Below are 27,229 nucleotides of genomic sequence, written 5' to 3'. Positions count from 1 at the left end.
AGAACAGTTTAAAAAAAAGGGGGAACTTTATTTATTATTTATTAAAATGTTTGTGTAGGGATTTTTGTAACCGTCCATCACTCACAAAGAGCGTACAGTAACTAACTCAGGACAGGAAAAACCTCCAGAGGGGAGGAAACCTGTAGGGAATCCATGGCTACTGTACTGCCCTTCCTCTGGGCATACTAAAGGAGGTTACCTCTAGAATTTGGGCCAATGTGTCTGTGTATGTGAGTGATTCGAGGGGCTGTGCCTTCATCCAACTTCTTGCTGTAAGTCCAGAAATATGTGCCTTATTACAACTTCTTGATAGTCCGGAAATGCTACTCCACATCCTGGAAATAGTGCATCTAAGATAAGAAAACAAAAGATAGATTATTTACATGTTTATTATAGAAATACACATGGAACTGCACTAAAGACCTTTTGGACACAACAATGTGACACTTACCAATCACAGTGATGTATTCAACTTCGCATTCCCGCGTCCCTACAGTGTCCAGCAACGGCCCCTCACTGGTGAAGAATGAGCAGGAGCAGTGTTATATCTGCTCAGTGCTGCTCTCTGGTGGACAATGGTTATGACATCACATGTGTGACACGCTGTTACCTCCTGGGAGTTCTATTTCAGTAGTGCTGCTCTCTGATTGGCTGAAAATCAAAAAAAGCTTTTTAATATATTCTGTATAACTGTTATTTAAGGGATTTTGGGGAGTATTTTTTTTTTTTTTAATGGCGCTACTCCCTGTGGGTGCATTATACTTGTTTCTCTTAACCAGACACTCAGTATTTGTAATATCATTTGGTGGCCCCAACAGCCTGGACCCATAGGTTTCTTACATAGATCAGTGCGGCTCCGGCAGACTCAATGAGCAATGAGCAGCGCTGGCCGCCAGGATGTCTGACGAGTGACGCCCCTGACGTTGCGGTCTGGAGCGGAAGAATGTCACTCGTCAGACATCCCAGCAGCCATTGATTTAAAGTGGTCGTGGCTCCTGCTGCCAGTTCAAGATCAGACACCATGGTCCTAGACTGATATACTGCACCACTGATCCCCTGTTACTGTCCAGCTGTTGCAAAACTACAACTCCCAGCATGCCCTGAGTTGTACTATAATTCTCAGGGTATGCTGGGAGTTATAGTTTTGCAACAGCTGGACAGGCGTCCTGAAGAGCTTTGAAAAGTGTTACACAAAAATTGGGCTTAATCCCAGCCTAAGCCTAGGAACATTTTTTAGTTTTTTTTTTTTTGGGCTAAAAAAAGACACCACAAAAACTGCCCCCCTAATTTCTATTCTCCCAAGATGCCGTCTTTGTGACATTTTTGCCAAAAACACTGGGAGAAGATTTATCAAAACCTGTAATGAGGAGAAGGTGCCCAGTTGCCCATAGCAACCAATCAGTTCAATACTTTCATTTTTAAAAAGGCCACTGAAAAGTGAAAGAAACAATCTGATTGGTTGCTATGGGCAACTGGTCAACTATTCCACTACAAAGGTTTTCATACATCTCCCCCAATGTGAATTATTATTATTATTATTGGAAGTTTTTTTCTTTGGTATTTTTTCCCCTCTGGCTTTTCTCATTAGAAGTCATGTGATTATTTCATCATGTGACTCAAGGATTTCTATTGAAAAATTGGAAAGAAAAACGCCAAAACTTCATTATAAAAAAAAAAAAAACACAGATTTGATAGCCTAAAAACGCCATAAAAGGATGAAGAAACCCCCATTAGTGTCTGGTGTTTCATATTACCCTATTGATTCCAACCTAACATGTGCCCGCAGCGAGCATGGTGTTTTTTGTGACAAATGCGCCAAATATAATCCAATAATAAATGAATGTTTTCACAATAGGTGTGAACAGGCTGCAGGTTGTGCTATATATATTTGTATAGTCGCGGCGTACAGCACGTGCAGCATTTATGTGGCATCTTTCCGCTGGCATATATGGCTTTCTATGCTAGAGAACGCAGCGGGCACTTACTGGGGGTGGTTTCCTAGCTGCACAGTTTTGCACAACAACCACTCCGGCTGGGACCAGGCTGACCGATCTAATGACCAAGATGCCGCAGTGAATGGCTTTCTTTCTGTGACACCCGTCATGTCCATTGAAAGTAACGGGCGCTTTGTTTTCCTGTGTCCTACAGAAGGTGCCGGTCAATGACAGAATACAATGGGATGCCTGCTAGGGTTGCCACCTTTCTGTGCTAAAAAATACTGGCTGTCCTAATTAGCATAATTAATTATATATGCGTGACATCACAGGAAGTGATAGAAGAGATACAATTCATGTGCAGGGGATTGAGATGGCACAGGGACCCTGCTTGTTCAGCAGCTCGGGCCGCGGCCACCAGGGCTGGTGCAAGGATTTTTGCCACCCTAGGTAAAACCTTATTCTGGCGTCTGCAGAAAGAATAGACATGTCTGTTCCTCCTGTGTATTCTGCTCAGAAATACATTGCCGTCTATGAGACATCGAATTTCTGAGCGGTCCTAGCCTCGGCATGTTCTGCCGCCGCTCCACTACCTGCAGAACATCTGCACATACATTTTCTGTGTGGATATTCGGCCTTACAGTCAGCACTGAGTAGGTGCCCCCTACAGACAGGCTGACTCAGCAAGCTGCAGCTCAGATAGAAGATTGCTGCTGTTGGAGCCTGTGGGAGACTTTGCAAGAGAGGGACTGTCTGCCATTGCCAGGCAAGCCTTTTAACCCCTTAAGGAAATGGATACAAATGTACGTCCTGATGCCATTGGACTTAACGCACCAGGACATATATTTACATCCTGTACATGATGTGTGCACCGGACTGATGCTCTTATCGTGCACGGCAGGTCCTGGCTGCTATCAGCAGCCATTGACCCGCCAGTAATGGCAGAAATCAATGATCGCACTGATGTCCGTCATTAACCCCTCAGATGCCGTGATTAATACAGATCATTTCATCTGGAGCAATGTGGGCATTATATTGTATTTTCAGATCACCAGCCGCACTGCGGTTATCCAGTAATCATCCAAAATGGCGGACGGAGATCCCTACACCCGCCTCTGCCGCTCTCCTGGGGTCTTCTGCTCTGGTCTGACATCAAGCTGACCAGAGAAGAAGATGCCTATGCATAGCACTGAACAGTATTAGCAATCAACTGTTTGCTATAAATAGTCCCCTATGGGGTCATAAAAAGTGTAAAAAAAAAAGTTTACAAAAATGTGAAAAATCTCCCCCTCCCAATAAAAGTGTAAATTGCCCCTTTTTCCCATTTTACCCACAAAAAACGTAATTTTTTTTAACATATTTGGTAACGCCGTGTGCATAAATGTCCGAACAATATAAATAAATATAATAATAATGATCACGTGAACTGTGTAACGTAAAAAAAATGCTGTGTTTTGGTCACATCACATTCCCATAAAAAGTAATGTGACTAAAAAGTCACATATACGCAAAAGTGGTACTAAAAAAACGACAGGTCATGGTGCAAAAAAAAAATGATCCCTTATACAGCCCCATATACGAAAAATTTAAAAGTTATAGGTGGTCAAAATAGGACAATTTTAAACATACTGATTTTGTAAAAAAAAGTTTGAGATTTTTCAGAAGCAGTAAAGTAATAGTAAAGTATGTAATGATGGGGATCATTTTAATCGTATTGACCCACAGAATAAAGAAAACTTGTCATTTTTACCATAAAGTGTACAGTGTCAAAACGAGACCCTCCAAAATTTACTAAACTGCCATTTTCGTTTACATTTCCTTTAATTTCCTTTAATATTTTGGGTTCGCCGTACATTTTATGGTAAAGTGAGTGATGTCATTACAAAGTACAATTGGTTGTAGTACAATTTAGTCTTTTACTCGGCTTTTGTTCTCCCCAGAACTACCTGTGTTTAGCATCAATGGTTTTTGGGCTTCCTTTTGTCCAATAACAATTTGTATATTACAGCAATGATGGTTCTTATTATAAGGACTATAACATGTCCTTACATACTCCCCTTTTGTTCGCTTGTCTTCCCCTCCTTGCAATTTAACCACTTAATCCACTTGCATTTATATATCTGAGCCCTTCTAGTCCGGGCACAAAACCGGATACGGGGCAAAAATGAGCCGACTGGAGTCAATATCTAACTGTGGTTGTTTCATTCAAATGAATGAGGTACGGGTAGGGTCCGCCTGGTGTACGGGAGTGCCCGTTTTTCACATCTCCCAGCCGGACCCGGTCCCCTTATGAGATAGACGTAGTGTGAACCCAACCTTATTCTAAATATTAATTGTACAGAACAGGTACCAGGTGGATCTTTCCTTCTGTTCCACATTCTGGCTTCTTCTTCTGTATTGTTCTACTGACATCTAGTGGATGAATTTCAGATTGCAACAGAGATAAGTGGGAAAATTCATTGGATAACCAGCGTTAAAAAAGTTGAAGGACCCGCGCTGTAAACCCTTGAAGATGCAGAGATTTCTTATTTTTGTGTCTTCATTTTTTCCTACTTTTTAACAGACACAACTCTTTCAATTGTTCACCTACAGGGCCATATGAGGCTTGTTTTATGTGTAACCTATTGTTCTTTGTAATAATTTCACTCATTTTAGCCCCCCCCCCCCCCCCCAAATAAATAAAGATGATGATGGATGGATGGATGGATGGAATGATGGGGGGATGGATGGGGGGATGGATGGATGGTGATGATGATGATGATGATGATTGATGATAAAATTTGGGGACAAAATGGGGAAAAAATTGACCCTTTTTTTCCAGGTTTCGTTGATATGGTATGTTTATTCTGTAGATCAATACACATACAACAATATCCAATTCATATACAGACATGGACAAAATTGTTGGTCATCTTCCAATATAGACAGAAGAACCCACAATGCTCCGGAAATATTTGGAAAGTGACAAAACTAATACAGTGGTCCCTCAACATACGATGGTAATCCGTTCCAAACGGACCATCATTTGTTGAAACCATCGTATGTTGTGGGATCCGTGCAATGTAAAGTATAGGACAGTGGTCTACAACCTGTGGACCTCAAGATGTTGCAAAACTACAACACCCAGCATGCCCGGACAGCCGTTGGCTGTCCGGGCATACTGGGTGTTGTGGTTTTGCAACATCTGGAGGTCCGCAGGTTGAAGACCACCGTTAGAGGAAGTTGTACTCACCTGTCCTCGCCGCTCCGGACCGTCACCGCTGCCCTGGATGTCGCCGTCCATCGCTATCGCCGCATCCCCGACGCTCCGGTAAGGCCTCTGCTTCCCCGGCATCCTCGCTCTCCGTCGCCGACCATCACGTCGCTACGCACGCCGCTCCTATTGGATGACGGGACGGCGTGCAAAGCCACGTGATGACGACCATGGAGAGCGCCGACGATGCAGGGGATCCCGAAGAGGACGCGCCGGAGCCCCGCGGACAGGTAAGTGATTGTCAGCGGACCACACGGGGCACCGTAAACTGCTATCCGGTGGCAGCTGAAGCAGTCTGCGCTGCAGGATAGCCGTTTATGCGATGGCCCCGACATACAAAAGCATCGTATGTTGATGCTGCCTTCAACATGCGATGGCCTCTGAGAGGCCATCATATGCTGAAATGATTGTATGTCGGGGCCATCGTAGGTCGAGGGGTCACTGTGATAATAATAATAATAATAATAATAATAATAATAATAATAATTTCTGTCCAAGATGGTTTTATTATTATTCTGTTTTTTTCCAATGATTCTGTTGAACCACAATTCCCAGCAATGTCTGATCTTCATCAGTTATTTTCAGTAAATTTTATTCATTATTACTTTTGTCACTTTCCAGTTATTTCCGGAGCATTGTGGATTTTTCTGTCTTCATTGTAAGGATACCAACAATTTTGTCCATGTCTTGTGTTTTGTTGCTTTTTTTTTTACTACTTACAAATAAATAAAGAAATTTTTTAAATTTTTTTTCTAAAATTATTCTCTTCTGACCCCAATAACACTTAATTTTTTCGTATATGGGGCCAAATGAGAGCTCTTTTTTTTTTTTTTTTTTTTTTTTTGTGCGCCAATCTGTAGTTTCTATTTCTGCCAATTTTGTTTTGATGGGACTTTTTGATCACTTTTTATATGTTTTTTTCTGATATATAACATGAGCAAAATCTGCAATTCTGGTCACAAAAACTTAAAGGGGTACTCCGGTGAAAACCTTTTTTCTTTTAAATCAACTGGTGGCAGAAAGTTAAACATATATTTGTAAATTACTTCTATTAAAAAATCTTAATCCTTCCAGTACTTATTAGCTGCTGAATGCTACAAAGGAAATTCCTTTCTGTTTGGAACACTGATGACATGACGAGCACAGTGCTCTCTGCTGACATCTCTGTCCATTTTAGCAACCATGCACAGCAGATGTATGTTAAGGGCAACATGGTGGCTCAGTGGTTAACACTGCTGCCTTGCAGTGCTGGGGACTTAGGTTCAAATCCCACTAAGGACAACAAAAAATAAAGCGTTATTATTATTATTATTATAACGTCAGCAGAGAGAACAGTGCTCGTGATGTCATCAGAGAGCATTCCAAAAAGAAAAGAATTTCCTCTGTAGTATTCAGCAGCTAATAAGTACAGGAAGGATTAAGATTTTTTAATAGAAGTAATTTACAAATCTGTTTAACTTTATGCCACCAGTTGATTTAAAAGAAAAAAGGTTTTCACCAGAGTACCCCTTTAAGCACAAAGGACAACAAGCAGATTAGAAGATCCTTACGACTACTACGTTTTCTGTTTAAGCAGAAGGAATGTCCATGGTGGACCACTGAAGGACACCTCCACCATAAAGCCGTAAAGGGGTACTCCACTGTGGCCCCTGTGATTGTCTGTACGGAGCCCCTGCTCTCCCACAGAGTGGAGCATAACGCACCCTCCATATATCTCTATGGCAGAGCCATCCGGCAATCTTTGGCTCTCCCATAGAGATATATGAAGGGGTGGGGTCGTCATTTGCTGGGGCTCCATACAGAAGATCGCGAGGGGCCACAGCGCTCGGACCCCTGCGTATAGGGGATACGTTTTTCTTCTACATGAGACTTGTCCATTTAAGATTTTTAAATAGAAGTAATTTACAAATCTGTATAACTTTCTGGCACCAGTTGATTTGGAAACCTTTGTTTTCCACCAAAGGTTAAGAGTGAGTAGCAGAGTGCCTGCATATGTATACATAAATCAATAATGTAGGCACTCTATAATTATTGCTCCCTATGTGTTTCTTTACAGGTGAGACCCTCGCTGGCAAAGAGGCTTCATGTGACCCATACGGTCTTTTAAGTATAAGAGCATATATGACAGTGTTGGATTACAGTTGATCTGTCTTTAATATTACTCCTATATTTCTATAAAACACCCCTGATGACTTCATTGAATAACAAGTGATGGAAACGCGTCGGGTGAGGGTGATTTGGTCGCCGGAAATAAGTGACCAAGGGGGTATTACCCATAAGAATAATCCTACATAGGTGCTCTGAGGGGGTCTGGGAGTGCTTTTTGCTAAATAATATAGCACCCCTGACCATATCTATATCTTAACAGCTCTTTATTATTTTGGAATCAATATATCAAACTGTAAGCACTTATACACATTAATGGCTTTAAACATGTTTTAAAGGACTATTAAAAGTTATATTTTAGGCACCTCTAAACACCCAGTTTATATTTTTTTGGCCGGCTGGTGATTTAAAGTACCCCTTTATATAAAATTCTATGAATAAATAGTAGAATAATTGATAAACTTAAGACCAGGATCTGCTATATTAAGGGAGTACTCCCCTGGAAAACTTTTTTTAATCAACTGATGCCAGAGAGTTAAACAGATTTGTAACTTAAAGGGGTTATCCAGGAAAAACCTTTATATATATATATATATATATATATATATATATATATATATATATATATATATATATATATCAACTGCCTCCAGAAAGTTAAACAGATTTGTAAATTACTTCTATTAAAAAATCTTAATCCTTTCAGTACTTATGAGCTTCTGAAGTTAAGGTTGTTCTTTTCTGTCTAAGTGCTCTCTGATGACACGTGTCTCGGGAACCGCCCAGTTTAGAAGAGGTTTGCTATGGGGATTTGCTTCTAAACTGGGCGGTTCCCGAGACACGTGTCATCAAAGAGAACTTAGACAGAAAAAAACTACCTTAACTTCAGAAGCTCATAAGTACTGAAATAATTAAGATTTTTTAGTAGAAGTAATTTACAAATCTGTTTAACTTTCCGGAGCCAGTTGATATATAAAAAAAAAGTTTTTTCCTGGTATACCCCTTTAATTCTATTTAAAAATCTTGATCTTTCCAGTACTTATCCGCTGCTATTGCTCCACAGGAAGTTCTTTTCTTTTTGAACTTCCTTTCTGTCTGACCACAGTGCTCCCTGCTGACACCTCTGTTCATTTTAGGAACTGTGCAGAGCAGGATAGGTTTGCTATGGGGATTTGCTACTACTCTGAACAGTTCCTGACATGGACAGAGGTGTCAGCAGTGAGCACTGTGGTAAGACAGAAAAGAAATTAAAAAAAGAAAAGAACTTCCTGAGGAGCATATGGCAGCTGATAAGTACTGGAAGGATTAAGATTGTTAAATAGAAGTAATTTACAAATCTGTTTAACTTTCTAGCACCAGTTAATTAAAAAAAAATATTTTCCTGTGGAGTGCCCCTTTAATGGAATCTTTCCATGAGACAGGTTCCTAGTATTCCCAGCACAGTATTATTAAGGGTTGCAGGCAGGCAGTGTCATGTCATCTGCATACATTTATCTTCTATTTATACATTGAATTGCATTGTTGACGCCCTTGGTTTGACTGCCAAATGACACATTATTACCTATAGAATCTCAGGAAGTCTTTAAGGAGGATTCGGCTGCCATATTGTCCGACAAGATTTACCAGCGTCCGTCTGTACTAGGCTCTGGCTTTGTGACAGCAGCTCGGGTATGGGTCACTATACGTAATTATTGTCTTTATGATAATTTGTCTATTTTTGTATTCAGGAGTCTCTTTTATTATACAAGTTGGCTCAGCCTTAGGGGAACATTCACTTTAGGCAGTAATGTCACCTGTGTATACCTGCTATGACTGCTTGTTTCACGCCTCCTTTCTCTTATACGTAAATATATCTTAATATGTATCACAGGCTGGATACAAGGGGGGAATGTAGTAAGCTGGTGGTACTCTGCCCCCTGGTTCAGCGTATTGTGTATCTCTTGGTCACAATAATTGATGCCTGATACTCACCATGGATGTTTCACCCCATATTTTAAAGGGATATTCCAGGGATATTTTTATATATATCAACTAGCTCCAGAAAGTTAAACAGATTTGTAAATTACTTAAATTAAGAAATCTTAATCTTTTCAATAATTATCAGCTGCTGAAGTTGAGTTGTTGTTTTCTGTCTGGCAACAGTGCTCTCTGCTGACATCTCTGCATGTCTCAGGAACTGCACAGAGTAGAAGAGGTTTGCTATGGGGATTTGCTTCTAAACTGGACGGTTTCCGAGACACGTGTCATCAGAGAGCACTTAGACAGAAAAGAACAACTCAACTTCAGCAGCTCATAAGTACTGAAAGGATTAAGATTTTTTCATTGAAGTAATTTACAAACCTGTTTAACTTTCTGGAGCCAGTTGATTATATATAAAAGTTTTTTCCTGGATAACCCCTTTAAGTGTAAAGTTCAGGTAACAGGTGGATATTTAATGGAGTACTCCGGTGAAAACTTTTTTTCTTTTAAACCAACTGGTGGCAGAAAGTTAAACATATTTGTAAATTACTTCTATTAACAAATCTTAATCCTTCCAGTACTTAATAGCTGCTGAATGCTACAGAGGAAATTCCTTTCTTTTTGGAACACTGATGACATCATGAGCACAGTGCTCTCTGCTGACATCGCTGTCCATTTTAGCAACCGTGCATAGCAGATGTATGCTAAGGGCAGCATGGTGGCTCAGTGGTTAGCACTTGCGATGCTGGGGACTTGGGTTCAAATCCCACTAAGGACAACAATAAATAAAGTATTATTATTATAATAACGTCAGCAGAGAGAACTGTGCTCGTGATGTCATCAGAGAGCATTCCAAAAAGAAAAGAATTTCTTCTGTAGTATTCAGCAGCTAATAAGTACAGGAAGGATTAAGATTTTTAATAGAAGTAATTTACAAATATGTTTAACTTTCTGCCACCAGTTGATTTAAAAGAAAAAAAAGGTTTTCACCGGAGTACCCCTTTAATACCCACCTGTTCAGTGACTTCAGGTCTTGGTCTTGCTCCATTTTCTGTAAGGTTCTACTGACGTCTAGTGGGCAATGCTGAGATTGCAAGAAAGATGATTCATTGAGTAATAAGCAATAAAAAAAATGTATAAAAATGTGTGTTCAGCCTTATTTTATTATTGTGCTGTGACAGAATAGTTTTGCTTTGTACTGAGCCTTGAAGCCATCTACTGTACAATATATATATATATATATATATATATATATATATATATATATAAATTTGTGTGTGTGTGTCCCACCAACATTTCTTCTACAGATAATATCTCCATACATGTGAAATGGGTGCTTGTTTTAAAGGGGTACTCCGGTGCTTAGACATCTTATCCCCTATCCAAAGGATAGGGGATAAGATGCCTGATCGCAGGGGTCCCACCGCTGGGGACCCCCGTTATCTTGCACCAGCACCCCAGTTTAAATCAGTTCCCGAAGCACGTTCGCTCCGGGTCTGACAGCTGTCACGTCCCCTCCCATAGACTTGCATTGAGGGGCGGAGTGTGACGTCACACGGGGGCGGAGGTGTGACGTCACACGCCGACGGCCCCCTGGTCGCCGGTAATCAGACCCGGAGCGAACGTGCTCCGGGGACTGATTTAAACTGGGGTGCTGCAGGCAAGATAACGGGGGTCCCCAGCGGCGGGACCCCCGCAATCAGGCATCTTATCCCCTATCCTTTGGATAGCGGATTAGATGTCTAAGCACCAGAGTACCCCTTTAAGGTGTTGAGACAGTGTTTCCCAACCAGTGTGCCTCCAGCTGTTGCAAAACAGCAACTCCCAGCTGGGGGCACCCTTTTTGGAAACACTGCCTTAACATCGCAAAACATGCACACATCTCCCATATATATGGAGATATTGACACTGCTGACTCTGAGGCCTAGTAAATGCCTGCCCTGACAACCGTTCAGCACCCTGTGAGTACATTGCAGGAGTGATCAGACCACTAGACCAGTGGTTCTCAACCTTTTTGGCGACTGTACCCCCAAAGGCTGAAAGTATGTCCGCAGGTACCCCCTCGCACGGAACTTGCGTGCGAGGGATACCCGCTGACAAAAGGTGTGTTCTTACCTTTATACTAATGCGATACTTAATCCCCTTGTGCCATTATTCCTCCTCCATCTTTATCCCCTTGTGCCATTATTATCCGATATGGCAAAAGGGGATCAGAGGAAGGGGGGAATGGTACAAGGGGATTAAGATGGAGGAGAGGAAATGGCGCAAGAGGATCAGAGGGAGGGAGGAATAATGGCACAACAGATTAAGATAGATGGGGGAGGGTTAATCATTTAAACATACGAAAACCCTCCCTCCGTCCCATATACATAAATTTCCCTTTTTTTTTCACTTTACCAGGCCTCCTGCATGTGTCCTCCGCACAACGTCAGGGGAGGTCACACGTCTCCCCGGCAACCACGCAGCTCGCTTACAGTAGGAGATTCATACATCTCTGCCAAGGTGTATTGCCAAATAAGAAACTCAGCTCTGCTACATCGGCAGTTCAGTATCACTGAAGCACAGTATACAAACTTAGCTTTTATTCATATGGCATTAAAATGTTAATACCCTAAAACTCAAGCTAGTCAGTATTAGTTTAGTAACTATGGGTTCAGAGGGGCTGTCGTAAACCACCTCTTAGTAGTTCCAATATCTATTTCAATAAATCGTAATACTTATTAGCAAAAATAACAGATATTGGTCAAAATCACCAAGTGGTACAAACCACGGCCAAAAATGCATTACGGACAGTCAAAGAAGAAACACTGTCCCAACGTGTTTCACCTGGTAGGTACTTGGATTTTCAGGGGACAAAACTGGGTACGATAATAAAAAATATAGTGAACGTGTGGGCAGTTCAATTTAAATCCAATATATGAATAAATATGGAATATTTATCCTGAGAAAAACAACATCATGCATTAATCATTCAATTCCCTTTATTTCTAGAAAATCTGGAAAGAAGAAAGATACAATGGATCCCTGCCTGGACCTGTACTATCCTAACCACGAGGTCAACGCCAGGACACTACTGCTAGACTATTTTTCTCAACATGTTCCATACTCCATTTTTAAGGAGACTACGGTTAACATGATGAGATGCTTTTATAAGGTGTTCAGCTCAGGTAGGAAAAGTGAACTTAACCAAAGACATAACTTGTAGCTTCTGGGCCCCGATGCAAAATCTACAACAGGGCCCCATGTGCCAATTATAATACTGGTCTCTTAGGGACGTATGTACCTTCAAGCCCCATTAGACACCAGGGACCGGAGCAACTGCATCCTCTGAACCCCCTATAGTTATGCCCCTGAACTTATGTCCAGATTTATTGTGGCAGGTCCAGCTTCTTAAAGGGGTATTCCGCCTCTAGACATCTTATCCCCTATGGCCTTCGCTCCATGCCAGATAACTTGCAATGCGGGGTGGAGGCTCGTGACATCACAGTCACGCCCCGCTCATGACGTCATGACCATGCCCCCTTAATGCAAGTCTATGGAGGGGGCGTGATGGCTGTTACAACCCCTCCCATAGGCTTGCACTGAGGGGGCTTGGCCGTGACGTTTCGAGCCTCCGGTGCTGCACTCAATGCTCTAAACGAACGCCGGGTGCAGAAGTGAGATAGCGGGGGTCCCCAGCGGCGGGACCCCTGCAATCAGACATCTTATCCCCTATCCTTTGGATAGGGGATAAGATGTCTAGGGGTGGAGTACCCCTTTTATCCCCAGTAATGAGCTGTAATTACTGGAGGGAGGTTACATCTGGCCATACAGCTACCACAGAAGACAAGTGGCATTACATGGCTCCATTGATATGAGCAAAATTATTTTTCTGCCATTTATTTTCCAACAGTCGTAACTTTTTTTATTTTTCGTCCGACACCATTGAGTAAGGGCTTATTTTTTGCGGGATGAGCTATACTTTTTATTGGTATAATTTTTGTACTACGTGCTACCTTTTTATCTTTTTTATTCCACTATTTGTACCAAAATTGGCGAATTGTATGCTTTTATTTATTTATAAAAAAAATTTAACGGCGTTCCCAGTGCGGGATAATTTTATAGTACACGTCATTATGGACGTGGCAATACCTATTGTTACGCCGGGCGCTCCGGGTCCCCGCTCCTCCCCGGAGCGCTCGCTACACTCTCGCTACGGCAGCGCTCCGGTCAGATCCACTGACCCGGGGCGCTGCGATACCACCTCCAGCCGGGATGCGATTCGCGAGGCGGGTGGCGCCCGCTCGCGATGCGCACCCCGGCTCCCGTACCTGACTCGCTCTCCGTCGGTCCTGTCCCGGCGCGCGCGGCCCCGCTCCCTAGGGCGCGCGCGCGCCGGGTCTCTGCGATTTAAAGGGCCACTGCGCCGCTGATTGGCGCAGTGGTTCTAATTAGTGTGTTCACCTGTGCACTCCTTATTTATACCTCACTTCCCCTGCACTCCCTCGCCGGATCTTGTTGCCATTGTGCCAGTGAAAGCGTTTCCTTGTGTGTTCCTAGCCTATGTTCCAGACCTCCTGCCGTTGCCCCTGACTACGATCCTTGCTGCCTGCCCCGACCTTCTGCTACGTCCGACCTTGCTTCTGTCTACTCCCTTGTACCGCGCCTATCTTCAGCAGTCAGAGAGGTTGAGCCGTTGCTAGTGGATACGACCTGGTCACTACCGCCGCAGCAAGACCATCCCGCTTTGCGGCGGGCTCTGGTGAAAACCAGTAGTGACTTAGAACCGATCCACTAGCACGGTCCACGCCAATCCCTCTCTGGCACAGAGGATCCACCTCCTGCCAGCCGGCATCGTGACAGTAGATCCGGCCATGGATCCCGCTGAAGTTCCTCTGCCAGTTGTCGCCGACCTCACCACGGTGGTCGCCCAGCAGTCACAACAGATAGCGCAACAAGGCCAACAGCTGTCTCAACTGACCGTGATGCTACAGCAGCTACTACCACAGCTTCAGCAATCATCTCCTCCGCCAGCTCCTGCACCTCCTCCGCAGCGAGTGGCCGCTTCTGGCCTACGACTATCCTTGCCGGATAAATTTGATGGGGACTCTAGATTTTGCCGTGGCTTTCTTTCCCAATGTTCCCTGCACTTGGAGATGATGTCGGACCAGTTTCCTACTGAAAGGTCTAAGGTGGCTTTCGTAGTCAGCCTTCTGTCTGGAAAAGCTCTGTCATGGGCCACACCGCTCTGGGACCGCAATGACCCCGTCACTGCCTCTATACACTCCTTTTTCTCGGAAATTCGAAGTGTCTTTGAGGAACCTGCCCGAGCCTCTTCTGCTGAGACTGCCCTGTTGAACCTGGTCCAGGGTAATTCTTCCGTTGGCGAGTACGCCGTACAATTCCGTACTCTTGCTTCAGAACTATCCTGGAATAATGAGGCCCTCTGCGCGACCTTTAAAAAAGGCCTATCCAGCAACATTAAAGATGTTCTGGCCGCACGAGAAATCCCTGCTAACCTACATGAACTCATTCATCTAGCCACTCGCATTGACATGCGTTTTTCCGAAAGGCGTCAGGAGCTCCGCCAGGATATGGACTTTGTTCGCACGAGGCGTTTTTTCTCCCCGGCTCCTCTCTCCTCTGGTCCCCTGCAATCCGTTCCTGTGCCTCCCGCCGTGGAGGCTATGCAGGTCGACCGGTCTCGCCTGACACCTCAAGAGAGGACACGACGCCGCATGGAGAATCTCTGCCTGTACTGTGCCGGTACCGAACACTTCCTGAAGGATTGTCCTATCCGTCCTCCCCGCCTGGAAAGACGTACGCTGACTCCGCACAAAGGTGAGACAGTCCTTGATGTCAACTCTGCTTCTCCACGTCTTACTGTGCCTGTGCGGATATCTGCCTCTGCCTTCTCCTTCTCTACTATGGCCTTCTTGGATTCCGGATCTGCAGGAAATTTTATTTTGGCCTCTCTCGTCAACAGGTTCAACATCCCGGTGACCAGTCTCGCCAGACCCCTCTACATCAATTGTGTTAACAATGAAAGATTGGACTGTACCATACGTTTCCGCACGGAGCCCCTTCTAATGTGCATCGGACCTCATCACGAGAAAATTGAATTTTTGGTCCTCCCCAATTGCACTTCCGAAATTCTCCTTGGACTACCCTGGCTTCAACTCCATTCCCCAACCCTGGATTGGTCCACTGGGGAGATCAAGAGTTGGGGTTCCTCTTGTTTCAAGGACTGCCTTAAACCGGTTCCCAGTACCCCTTGCCGTGACTCTGTGGTTCCCCCTGTAACCGGTCTCCCTAAGGCCTATATGGACTTTGCGGATGTTTTTTGCAAAAAACAAGCTGAGACTCTACCTCCTCACAGGCCTTATGATTGTCCTATTGACCTCCTCCCGGGCACTACTCCACCCCGGGGCAGAATTTATCCTCTGTCCGCCCCAGAGACTCTTGCTATGTCTGAGTACATCCAGGAAAATTTAAAAAAGGGCTTTATCCGCAAATCCTCCTCTCCTGCCGGAGCCGGATTTTTCTTTGTGTCCAAAAAAGATGGCTCCCTACGTCCTTGCATTGACTACCGCGGTCTTAATAAAATCATGGTAAAGAACCGCTACCCCCTACCTCTCATCTCTGAACTCTTTGATCGCCTCCAAGGTGCCCACATCTTTACCAAACTGGACTTAAGAGGTGCTTATAATCTCATCCGCATCAGAGAGGGGGATGAATGGAAAACGGCATTTAACACTAGAGATGGACACTTTGAGTATCTGGTCGTGCCCTTTGGCCTGTGCAACGCCCCTGCCGTCTTCCAAGACTTTGTTAATGAAATTTTTCGTGATCTCTTATACTCCTGTGTTGTTGTATATCTGGACGATATCCTGATTTTTTCTGCCAATCTAGAAGAACACCGCCAGCATGTCCGTATGGTTCTTCAGAGACTTCGTGACAATCAACTTTATGCCAAGATGGAGAAATGTCTGTTTGAATGTCAATCTCTTCCTTTCCTAGGATACTTGGTCTCTGGCCAGGGACTACAAATGGATCCAGACAAACTCTCTGCCGTCTTAGATTGGCCACGCCCCTCCGGACTCCGTGCTATCCAACATTTTTTGGGGTTCACCAATTATTACAGACAATTTATTCCACATTTTTCTACCATTGTGGCTCCTATCGTGGCTTTAACCAAAAAAAATGCCAATCCTAAGTCATGGCCTCCTCAAGCGGAAGACGCCTTTAAACGGCTCAAGTCTGCCTTTTCTTCGGCTCCCGTGCTCTCCAGACCTGACCCATCTAAACCCTTCCTATTGGAGGTTGATGCCTCCTCAGTAGGAGCTGGAGCGGTCCTTCTACAAAAAATTCTTCCGGGCATGCTGTTACTTGTGGTTTTTTTTTCTAGGACCTTCTCTCCGGCGGAGAGGAACTACTCCATCGGGGATCGAGAGCTTCTAGCCATTAAATTAGCACTTGAGGAATGGAGGCATCTGCTGGAGGGATCAAGATTTCCAGTTATTATTTACTCCGATCACAAGAACCTCTCCTATCTCCAGTCTGCCCAACGGCTGAATCCTCGCCAGGCCAGGTGGTCTCTGTTCTTTGCCCGATTTAATTTTGAAATTCACTTTCGGCCTGCCGATAAGAACATTAGGGCTGATGCTCTCTCTCGTTCCTCGGATGCCTCGGAAGTAGAACTCTCTCCGCAACACATCATTCCTCCTGACTGCCTGATCTCCACTTCTCCAGCCTCCATCAGGCAAACTCCTCCAGGAAAGACCTTCGTCTCTCCACGCCAACGCCTCGGAATCCTCAAATGGGGTCACTCCTCCCATCTCGCAGGTCATGCGGGCATCAAGAAATCCGTGCAACTCATCTCTCGCTACTATTGGTGGCCGACTCTGGAGACAGATGTCGTGGACTTTGTGCGAGCCTGCACTGTCTGTGCCCGGGATAAGACTCCTCGCCAGAAGCCTGCTGGTCTTCTTCATCCTCTGCCTGTCCCCGAACAGCCTTGGTCTCTGATTGGTATGGACTTTATTACAGACTTACCCCCATCCCGTGGCAACACTGTTGTTTGGGTGGTCGTTGATCGATTCTCCAAAATGGCACATTTCATCCCTCTTCCTGGTCTTCCTTCAGCGCCTCAGTTGGCAAAACAATTTTTTGTACACATTTTTCGTCTTCACGGGTTGCCCACACAGATCGTCTCGGATAGAGGCGTCCAATTTGTGTCAAAGTTCTGGAGGGCTCTCTGTAAACAACTCAAGATTAAATTAAACTTTTCTTCTGCATATCATCCTCAATCCAATGGACAAGTAGAAAGAATTAACCAGGTCTTGGGTGATTATTTACGACATTTTGTTTCCTCCCGCCAGAATGATTGGGCAGATCTTCTACCATGGGCCGAATTCTCGTATAACTTCAGAGTCTCTGAATCTTCCTCCAAATCCCCATTTTTCGTGGTGTATGGCCGTCACCCTCTTCCCCCCCTCCCTACTCCCTTGCCCTCTGGTTTGCCCGCTGTGGATGAAATATCTCGTGATCTTTCCACCATATGGAAAGAGACCCAAAATTCTCTCTTACAGGCTTCATCACGCATGAAGAAGTTTGCTGATAAGAAAAGAAGAGCTCCCCCCATTTTTTCTCCTGGAGACAAGGTATGGCTCTCCGCTAAATATGTCCGCTTCCGTGTCCCTAGCTACAAGTTGGGACCACGCTATCTTGGTCCTTTCAAAATTTTGTGCCAGATTAATCCTGTCTCTTACAAACTTCTTCTTCCTCCTTCTCTTCGTATTCCTAATGCCTTTCACGTTTCTCTTCTTAAACCACTCATCATCAACCGTTTCTCTCCCAAACTTGTTTCCCCCACTCCTGTTTCCGGCTCCTCGGACATCTTCTCCGTCAAAGAGATACTGGCATCCAAGAAGGTCAGAGGGAAAACTTTTTTTTTAGTTGATTGGGAGGGTTGTGGTCCAGAAGAGAGATCCTGGGAACCTGAGGACAATATCCTAGACAAAAGTCTGCTCCTCAGGTTCTCAGGCTCTAAGAAGAGGGGGAGACCCAAGGGGGGGGGGGGTACTGTTACGCCGAGCGCTCCGGGTCCCCGCTCCTCCCCGGAGCGCTCGCTACACTCTCGCTACGGCAGCGCTCCGGTCAGATCCACTGACCCGGGGCGCTGCGATACCACCTCCAGCCGGGATGCGATTCGCGAGGCGGGTGGCGCCCGCTCGCGATGCGCACCCCGGCTCCCGTACCTGACTCGCTCTCCGTCGGTCCTGTCCCGGCGCGCGCGGCCCCGCTCCCTAGGGCGCGCGCGCGCCGGGTCTCTGCGATTTAAAGGGCCACTGCGCCGCTGATTGGCGCAGTGGTTCTAATTAGTGTGTTCACCTGTGCACTCCTTATTTATACCTCACTTCCCCTGCACTCCCTCGCCGGATCTTGTTGCCATTGTGCCAGTGAAAGCGTTTCCTTGTGTGTTCCTAGCCTGTGTTCCAGACCTCCTGCCGTTGCCCCTGACTACGATCCTTGCTGCCTGCCCCGACCTTCTGCTACGTCCGACCTTGCTTCTGTCTACTCCCTTGTACCGCGCCTATCTTCAGCAGTCAGAGAGGTTGAGCCGTTGCTAGTGGATACGACCTGGTCACTACCGCCGCAGCAAGACCATCCCGCTTTGCGGCGGGCTCTGGTGAAAACCAGTAGTGACTTAGAACCGATCCACTAGCACGGTCCACGCCAATCCCTCTCTGGCACAGAGGATCCACCTCCTGCCAGCCGGCATCGTGACACCTATTATGTATATGATTTGTGTTTTTGATCTTTTTTGGTGATAATACAGGGCTTTTATTGGGAAAGGGGCATTTTTTTTTTTTTTTTACACCATACTTTTATTGAAGACATTTTTATTTTATTTTTTACACTTTTTACAGGTTTTATTATGCTGCAATACATTTGTACTGCAGCACAGTATGACCCGATCGGCTGGATCGCACAGGCTTCTGTAGCAGGCAGACAGGAGGCCATCATCTGACCTCCTGCTGCCATAGCAACCAACAGCGACCCGTGATCGTATTGTGGTGCCACCGTTGGTGAAGAGGGAGAGCACACACTCCCCCTGTCAACACCATAGATGCCATGATCAGGTATGATCACGGCATTTATGGGGTTAATGCTGCCGGGACCGGCATGATCGCGGCGGGACTCCGGCTGTGACTGACAGCCCGGTCCCACTGCCGATCTCCTGCGCTGCCCGTGGCAGTGTCAGAGATTGCTAGGACGTATGTATACCTCCCAGCACGCGAACATGTTGGGTGCTGGGACGTATGCATACGTCCCATAGCAGGAAGGGGTTAATAGAAATATCTTCAGCCCTTTGGAAGTTATGCAGGAATATACATATATTTAAGCTATGTACACACAGAAGAATTTACGAGCGAAACTCGTCGGAAATTATATTTATATATATCAGAATCATGGTGATGGTTTCCATAGCTTAAATATTATAGCTGCGTATTGGCTGACTGGGCATGCTGGGAATTCCGTTTAAATTCTGTTCTGCAAAGCTTGCAACCGAATTTTTGTGGAATTCCAGTGGAATATCTGTCAAACTTCTAAGCCCCATTGAGTTCAATATGATGCTGCCCACAATTCCGCAACATTTAAGGACAGTTGTTTAACATCTGCGGAATGTAAATGGGACAGCGGAATCCCATTAAACATATTTGGGGAGAGTTATCAAAACCTGTGTAGACGAAGAGTGGTACAGTTGTCCATAGCAACCAATCAGATCTCTTCTTTCATTCTTAAAGAGGCCTGTGGAAAATGAAAGCAGCAATCTGATTGGTTGCTATGGGCAACTGCACCACTATTTCTCTGCACAGATTTTGATAAATCTCCCCCAATGTGCTCTAAATTTCAGCAGAATTTCCGTGGAACTCTTTTGCGTAATTCTGCAAGGAAATTGAGCCGTGTGATCATAACCTTTGTCTGTAAAGAAAACTTTATAAATTCCTTTCACAGTTTTTTTGCCTTTTGTTTTTATTTTGTATTATTTTTCCACACCAAAAATCCACACAATTATGGGCAGATTTTCCTCTATAGATTTAGGTGCGGTAAATTTTTGAATTTTTGCACTGCAATATGCAGAATAATGTAGAAAGTTCCAGTAATATAAATATCGAATTTTTTTTTTTCATCCATTCACAGGTTTGGTTAGTGGAGAGACCCTCATTGATCTCAGCGTCGGCCCCGCTATAGTTCATCTCCTTTCAGTTTGTGAGTTCTTGGAAGAAATATCAATTCTAAAATTCAGTGACGGCGCCATCAGAGAACTGGAACTGTGGCGTCACAAAGATCCCGAGGCCTTTGTCTGGACCCACACCTTAAAACTCTTTATGGAGTTAAAGGAAATGAGCAGGTCAAGTACGGGGGATTTTTTTTTCCCATTGTTTTATTTGTTTTACTGTGATATCAATTTTCTTCACTGGTGATTTTTGGCAACCAGCAAATTCCCAAATTATTTTAGAGGGCTGTGTTTGCCAAATGAAAGACAATAACAATTGTTATTCAACCGAAACGGTGAAGATACGCAATTTGCGTAACTTCAATTGACTATAATGGGAGATGCATAAATGGCGTTGCTCCACGGGTTCCTCTGTTTACATAACTCCTGGAGAAAACAACATAGCTTACAGGAAAATGCTGTTTGCTCATCCTCCATTATAGTCAATGGGAAGTACGTAAATTGTATAACTTCGCCGCTACGGCTGCTTCTGGCTTTTACGACCACTTTTTGTGGCCGCACACAGGCAGGAGCTAGCTCTTTAACCCCTTAAGGACTCAGGATTTTTCCGTTTTTGCACTTTCGTTTTTTCCTCCTTACCTTTAAAAAATCATAACCCTTTCAATTTTCCACCTAAAAATCCATATTATGGCTTATTTTTTGCGTCGCCAATTCTACTTTGTAATGACGTCAGTCATTTTACCCAAAAATGCACGGCGAAACGGAAAAAAAAATCATTGTGCGACAAAATCGAAAAAAAAACGCCATTTTGTAAATTTTGGGGGCTTCCGTTTCTACGCAGTGCATATTTCGGTAAAAATTACACCTCATCATTATTCTGTAGGTCCATACGGTTAAAATGATCCCCTACTTATATAGGTTTGATTTTGTCGCACTTCTGGAAAAAATCATAACTATATGCAGGAAAATTTATACGTTTAAAAATGTCATCTTCTGACCCCTATGACTTTTTTATTTTTCCACGTACGGGGCGGTATGAGGACTCATTTTTTGCGCCGTGATCTGAAGTTTTTATTGGTATGATTTTTGTTTTGATCTGACTTTTTGATCACTTTTTATTCATTTTTTAATGGTATAAAAAGTTACCAAAATACGCTTTTTTGGACTTTGGAATTTTTTTGCGCGTACGCCATTGACCGTACGGCTTAATTAATGATATATTTTTATAGTTCGGACATTTACGCACGCGGCGATACCACATATGTTTATTTATTTATTTTTTTACACTGTTTTATTTTTCTTATGGGAAAAGGGGGGTAATTCAAACTTTTATTAGGGAAGGGGTTAAATGACCTTTATTAACACTTTTTTTTTACTTTTTTTTTGCAGTGTTATAGGTCCCATAGGGACCTATAACACTGCACACACTGATCTTTCATCCTGATCACAGGCGTGTATTAACACGCCTGTGATCAGCATTATCGACGCTTGACTGCTCCTGCCTGGATCTCAGGCACGGAGCAGTCATTTGTCGATCGGACACCGAGGAGGCAGGTAAGAGCCCTCCCGGTGTCCGATCAGCTGTTCGGGACGCCGCGATTTCACCGCGGCGGTCCCGAACAGCCCGACTGAGCAGCCGGGATACTTTCAGTTTCACTTTAGAAGCGGCGGTCAGCTTTGACCGCCGCTTCTAAAGGGTTAATACCGCACATCGCCGCGATCGGCGATGTGTGGTATTAGCCGCGGGTCCCGGCCGTAGATTAGCGCCGGAACTCACGCGATATGATGCGGGATCGCGGCGCGATCCCGCTTCATATCGCGGGAGCCGGCGCAGGACGTAAATATACGTCCTGCGTCGTTAAGGGGTTAAAGGGGTATTCCAGGAATTTTATTTTATTTGACTAAGCTACAGGGTCTGTAAAGTTAGCGTAGTTCATAATATAGTGTCTGTACCTGTGTGTGATGGTTTTCTCACAATTCTTCTGTGATTTTCACCCCAATATTTATTTTTACCAGCATACAAAATGACTGTTGTCTCAGATTTTTCCCAGCTTGCAATGCGGCCGAGACCTGACTCACTAGTCAGCTGATGACAGGGAGCCTGTCGGCTTCAATGGGTGGGGTGATCAATCTTCAACTAACTAACAGCTGAAGGCACCCTGATTGAAAACCACACTGATTTGAATGGACGCATCTCATTTATGTTTCAATGGGTGGGGTGGCTGATTTGTGGGAGGGAGGAAGATGGAATTGTGGGATTTGTAGTCAAAAAAAGAAAAGTCAAACAGGAAATACTGGTTCACAAATAGCTAGCCACAGCGTTGTGGTAATCTCACAACATAGCCATTTATCCCCAAGATAAGCGCAGATCCTTCCTAAGCATGTCCATTACTGTCTGCCAGGTACGTACTAAAATCACCTTATGCTGGAGAACCCCTTTAAGTATTATATGCTTTTCTACAGGAAAACCAGATGGACTTGAAGCCAAACACCCCTCCCATACTTTCTTTGAAGTACTTTAATGCAGTACTCCAGAGGAAAACTTTTTTTTTTAAATGAACTGGTGCCAAAAAGTTAAACAGATTTGTAAATTACTTCTATTAAAAAAATCTTTATCTTTCCAGTACTTATTTGCAGCTGTATGCTCCAGAGGAAATTCTTTGCTTTTTGAATTTCTTTTTTCTCTTGTCCACAGTGCTCTCTGCTGACACCTCTGTCCGTAACAGGAACTGTCCAGAGCAGCATAGGTTTGTTATAAGGGATTTTCTCCTGCTCTGGAAGTTCCTGATACGGACAGAGGTGTCAGCAGAGAGCACTGTGGACAAGACAAAAAAGAAATTCAAAAATCAAAGAATTCCCTCTGGAGCATACATACATTTCTCCTTTAAAAAAAATGTTTTTATAGAAATATACAATGATGGTCAATCCTCAGAAAAAGCCATCAATATGTGTTAGGTTTGGGTTCCCTTTGCTTTGGACTTGCCGATAACACATCAATGGGCTAACCTAATATGAAAGATTAAGAGCCCCTGATTGGTGAAAGTCCAGGGGGGTCAGTGGAAGCCATTAGAATGCTAAAGCGGGGCTGGGACATCCTGGTTCTTTTTCTTTTATTATAGGCCATGAACAAAATAAGCTTCTGCCACCACCTGCAAATAGCCTACAGCAGTGGTCTTCAACCTACGGACCTCCAGATGTTGCAAAACTACAACTCCCAGCATGCCCGGACAGCCGTTGTAGTTTTGCAACATCTGGAGGTCCGCAGGTTGAAGACCACCGGCCTATAGACTATGAATACATGATAAAAGGGGTACTGGGGTTCAGCAGAATGATTAAAGGGGTACTCCGGTGGAAAACTTTTATTTTCTAATCAACTGGTGCCAGAAAGTTAAACAGATTTGTAAATTACTTCTATTAAAAAAAATCTTAATCCTTCCAGTACTTTTTAGCTGCTGAATACTACAGAGGAAATTCTTTTTTTTTTGGGAACACAGTGCTCTCTGCTGACATCATGACCACAGTGCTCTCTGCAGAGAGCTCTGTGTTCCAAAAAGAAAAGAATTTCCTCTGTAGTATTCAGCAGCTAATAAGTACTGAAAGGGTTAAGATTTTTTTTTTAATAGAAGTAATTTACAAATCTGTTTAACTTTCTGGCACCAGCTGATTAAAAGAAAAAAAAAACAGTTTTCCACCGGAGTACCCCTTTAAGTGTCATGGCTAGGGGCTGGAGTAGTGTTGCACCATCCATTTATAGCCAGGCCCAGCATCTGTATGTAATTCACTTGAATTGCAAGTGAGCTGCAGTGTCAGACACAGTTACATACACAAAGCAACTTTTCCTAAATCAAAAAAATAGCAGTCAGAGACAGGGATGCGGAAGTAGTGTTTAAACAGGGCTTCTCTTGTCGTACTTTTTTAGTAACAAAACAAATACAGAGGCCATCGCATGTTGAAGGCAGCATCAACATACGATGCTTTTGTATGTCGGGGCCATCGCATAAACGGCTATCCGGCAGCGCTGACTGCTTCAGCTACCGCCGGATACAGTTTACGGTGCCCCGGTGATGGTCTCCTACCTGTCCTCGGGGCTCCGGAACGTCCTCTTCACGATCCCCTCCATCGCCGGCGCTCTGCTTCGTCGTCATCACGTCGCGCGCACGCCGTCCCATCATCAAATAGGAGCGGCGTGCGTGCGTGGTGACATGATGACAGCAACAGAGAGCGGAGACGGAGAGCGAGGATCCCGGGGAAGCAGAGAAGGCCGGAGCATCGGGGACACCAGGGGGACTCGATGGAGGGAAACATCCAGGGCAACGGTGACGGGTCTGGAGCGGCGGGGACAGGTGAGTATAGCTTCCTATACTTTACATTGCACGGATCCCTCAACATACGATGGTTTCAACAAATGTTGGTTCATTTGGAACGAATTACATCGTATGTTGAGGGACCACTGTACAGCCTTTAGTTTCAGACATAAACAAAACAAATCCTGCTTGTCAAGTGCTAACTACAGAGAAATCTTCCCCATCGTAATACCAGCCACCCATAAACATTCATGAACAATGGGTTGAGTCACACACACACAGAGTCACATACACACACACAGAGTCACATACACACACACAGTCACACACACACAGAGTCACACACACAGAGTCACATACACACACACAGAGTCACATACACACACAGTCACACACACACAGAGTCACACACACACACAGTCACATACACACACAGAGTCACACACACACAGAGTCACACACACACACACACACAGTCACACACACACAGTCACATACACACACACAGTCACATACACACACACAGTCACACACACACAGAGTCACATACACACACACAGTCACACACACACAGAGTCACACACACAAACATAGATAGAGACAGACAGAGAGATAGACATACACACTCACCCATCCAGCGCAGCGCTCCTTCTCACCGGGCGTTGTGCGAGTGACGTAACTGACGTCCTCCTGCGCGGCCATGCGGTGTGACGTCAGGCTGGCGCAGACGTGGGAGCGGAGGCCAGGCACAATGCTGGTGAAGGTGAGAGGGGGGGGGTGATGACAGACGGGCACACAGTGCAGGTGAAAGAGGGGGGTTGCTGACGGACGGGCGCACTGCACACACAGCGCGGGGGGGGTTGGGTTGGTGCTGACGGATGGGAGGCCGGTCGGGCACAGATGGGGGGGGGTGTCTGTGTAGCTGGGGGGGGGCTACGGAGCGTCTTGGTGTCACAGCATTAGGTTGGTGTCACCCGGTGCCGCACCCCCCGCACCCGGGTCGCAACGCCACTGGTTACTCAATGCAGGCAAATACTCCCTTTGAGACTTCAAACCTCAGGATATCCAACTCCTGTCAGAGGTTCCTCACAGCTTTATTTGCAGACTGGTTCACACTTAGTTTTGAAGCCCAGTGACAAGCTGTCTTCAGCACCTGTGCTGACCTGGGCTACTCTGAAACTGTGCAGTGGTTCAGGAAGGGGATGAAAGGCCAATCCAAGGCTTATAACAAGATTTATCAAAATTACCAAATAAGCTAAATCTCACCATGGAGTCAACTATTTCTGGATTTTCTATATCTCACTCAGCTTTCCCTGGATAAGGTATACGCTTTCTGAAACCTAGTGGAAATATAGCGGTCCCCACAGAGACCATTCCTGTCACTGTCTCACAGTAGGTGCTTGCATATTTAAAAAATGCCTCTCTTTTTTAGGGATGGGTGGCAAGATGCTGAAGAGATGTTGAGGAGAAAAGTGAAACGCGTTGTGCCATGTGACTTCAGCAAAGATAACCCGACCAATCCTTTTGCGCTGCCAAGAGCCGACTGTGTTACGTGCGTTTGGGGGCTGGAAATGCTCAGTAGGGATAATGATGAATTCAGAATTACTCTAAGAAAAACGTCTAATCTTATTAAGCTGGGAGGCCACCTCGTGATCTATGCAAATATCAATGCTTCCTATTTTATGGTTGGAGATTGTAAGTACCACCTGCTAAACCTGGACGACAGCTTCTTAAGACAGACTTTAATCGATGAAGGTTTCGCTATTGTGCATCATGAGAATTTGGAAAGAGAAGCTTGTACAGACCGCTTAGACCATGTACAAATGTCTTTTGTCGTTGCCCGCAAAGTGATGGAACCTTAAAGTGTAAGCTCCATAGACTTACAACTGCCATGTACTTTTCCTAATTTTATCTAGAGATTGGTGGGGGTCCCAACACTGATCAAAACGTGTCAACATGTTACCTCAAAGCCAGGTTTTCTAAGGCACAGACAAAAACTATCTTGGTTTTTTCAGGTGCGTCAAAATCCTTTAAATTACTCGCCAGGATATCATTCACCTGGTATCATACACCAGACTGGCTCTATAATTTTAACCTTAAAGGGGTTCTCCAGTGATTTATTTATTTTTTTTAAATCAACTGGTGCCAGAAAGTTAAACAGATTTGTAAATGACTTCTATTAAAAAAATCTTAATCTTTTCAGTACTTATCAGCATGCTGTATGTTCCAGAGGAAGTTCTTTTCTTTTTGAATTTCCATTCTGTCTGACCACAGTGCTCTCTGCTGACACCTCTGTCCATTTCAGGAACTTTCCAGGGCAGGATAGGTTTGCTATGGGGATTTTCTCCTGCTCTGGACAGTTTCTGAAATGGACAGAGGTGTCAGCAGAGAGCACTGTGGTCAGACAGAAAGGAAATTCAAAAAGAAAAGAACTTCCTCTGGAACATAC

General features: G+C 44.5%; 1 protein-coding gene and 1 long non-coding RNA gene across 6 annotated transcripts in view; one reads left to right on the top strand and one right to left on the bottom strand.

Annotated features, from left to right (window-relative positions):
• On the bottom strand, positions 1 to 25,451 carry LOC130334876 (uncharacterized). 5 transcript variants are annotated; one of them, XR_008876792.1, is made up of 3 exons: positions 25,411 to 25,451; positions 452 to 651; positions 1 to 350 (listed from the first exon to the last, which is right to left on the bottom strand). It is a non-coding gene; the product is annotated as an uncharacterized LOC130334876 (long non-coding RNA). The 5 variants fall into 5 exon arrangements; XR_008876840.1 differs by lacking the exon at positions 25,411 to 25,451 and adding an exon at positions 11,650 to 11,664; XR_008876652.1 differs by lacking the exon at positions 25,411 to 25,451 and adding an exon at positions 1,986 to 2,002.
• LOC130334550 (indolethylamine N-methyltransferase-like) overlaps positions 1 to 26,886 on the top strand; it is a 30,438-nt gene extending 3,552 nt beyond the window's left edge. The window contains exons 2-4 of the mRNA XM_056553893.1: positions 12,244 to 12,419; positions 20,440 to 20,650; positions 26,213 to 26,886. Of these exons, the coding sequence (XP_056409868.1) occupies positions 12,269 to 12,419; positions 20,440 to 20,650; positions 26,213 to 26,642 (792 nt within the window). The 5' untranslated portion in view covers positions 12,244 to 12,268 and the 3' untranslated portion in view covers positions 26,643 to 26,886. The remainder of the gene's footprint in view (positions 1 to 12,243; positions 12,420 to 20,439; positions 20,651 to 26,212) is intronic.
• The last annotated feature ends 343 nt before the right edge of the window (positions 26,887 to 27,229 follow it).

Source organism: Hyla sarda, chromosome 1, assembly GCF_029499605.1.
Source record: "Hyla sarda isolate aHylSar1 chromosome 1, aHylSar1.hap1, whole genome shotgun sequence".
NCBI lineage: Eukaryota > Metazoa > Chordata > Amphibia > Anura > Hylidae > Hyla > Hyla sarda.
Note: the sequence above shows the minus strand (reverse complement) of the source record. Positions and strands in the feature narration are given on the sequence as shown.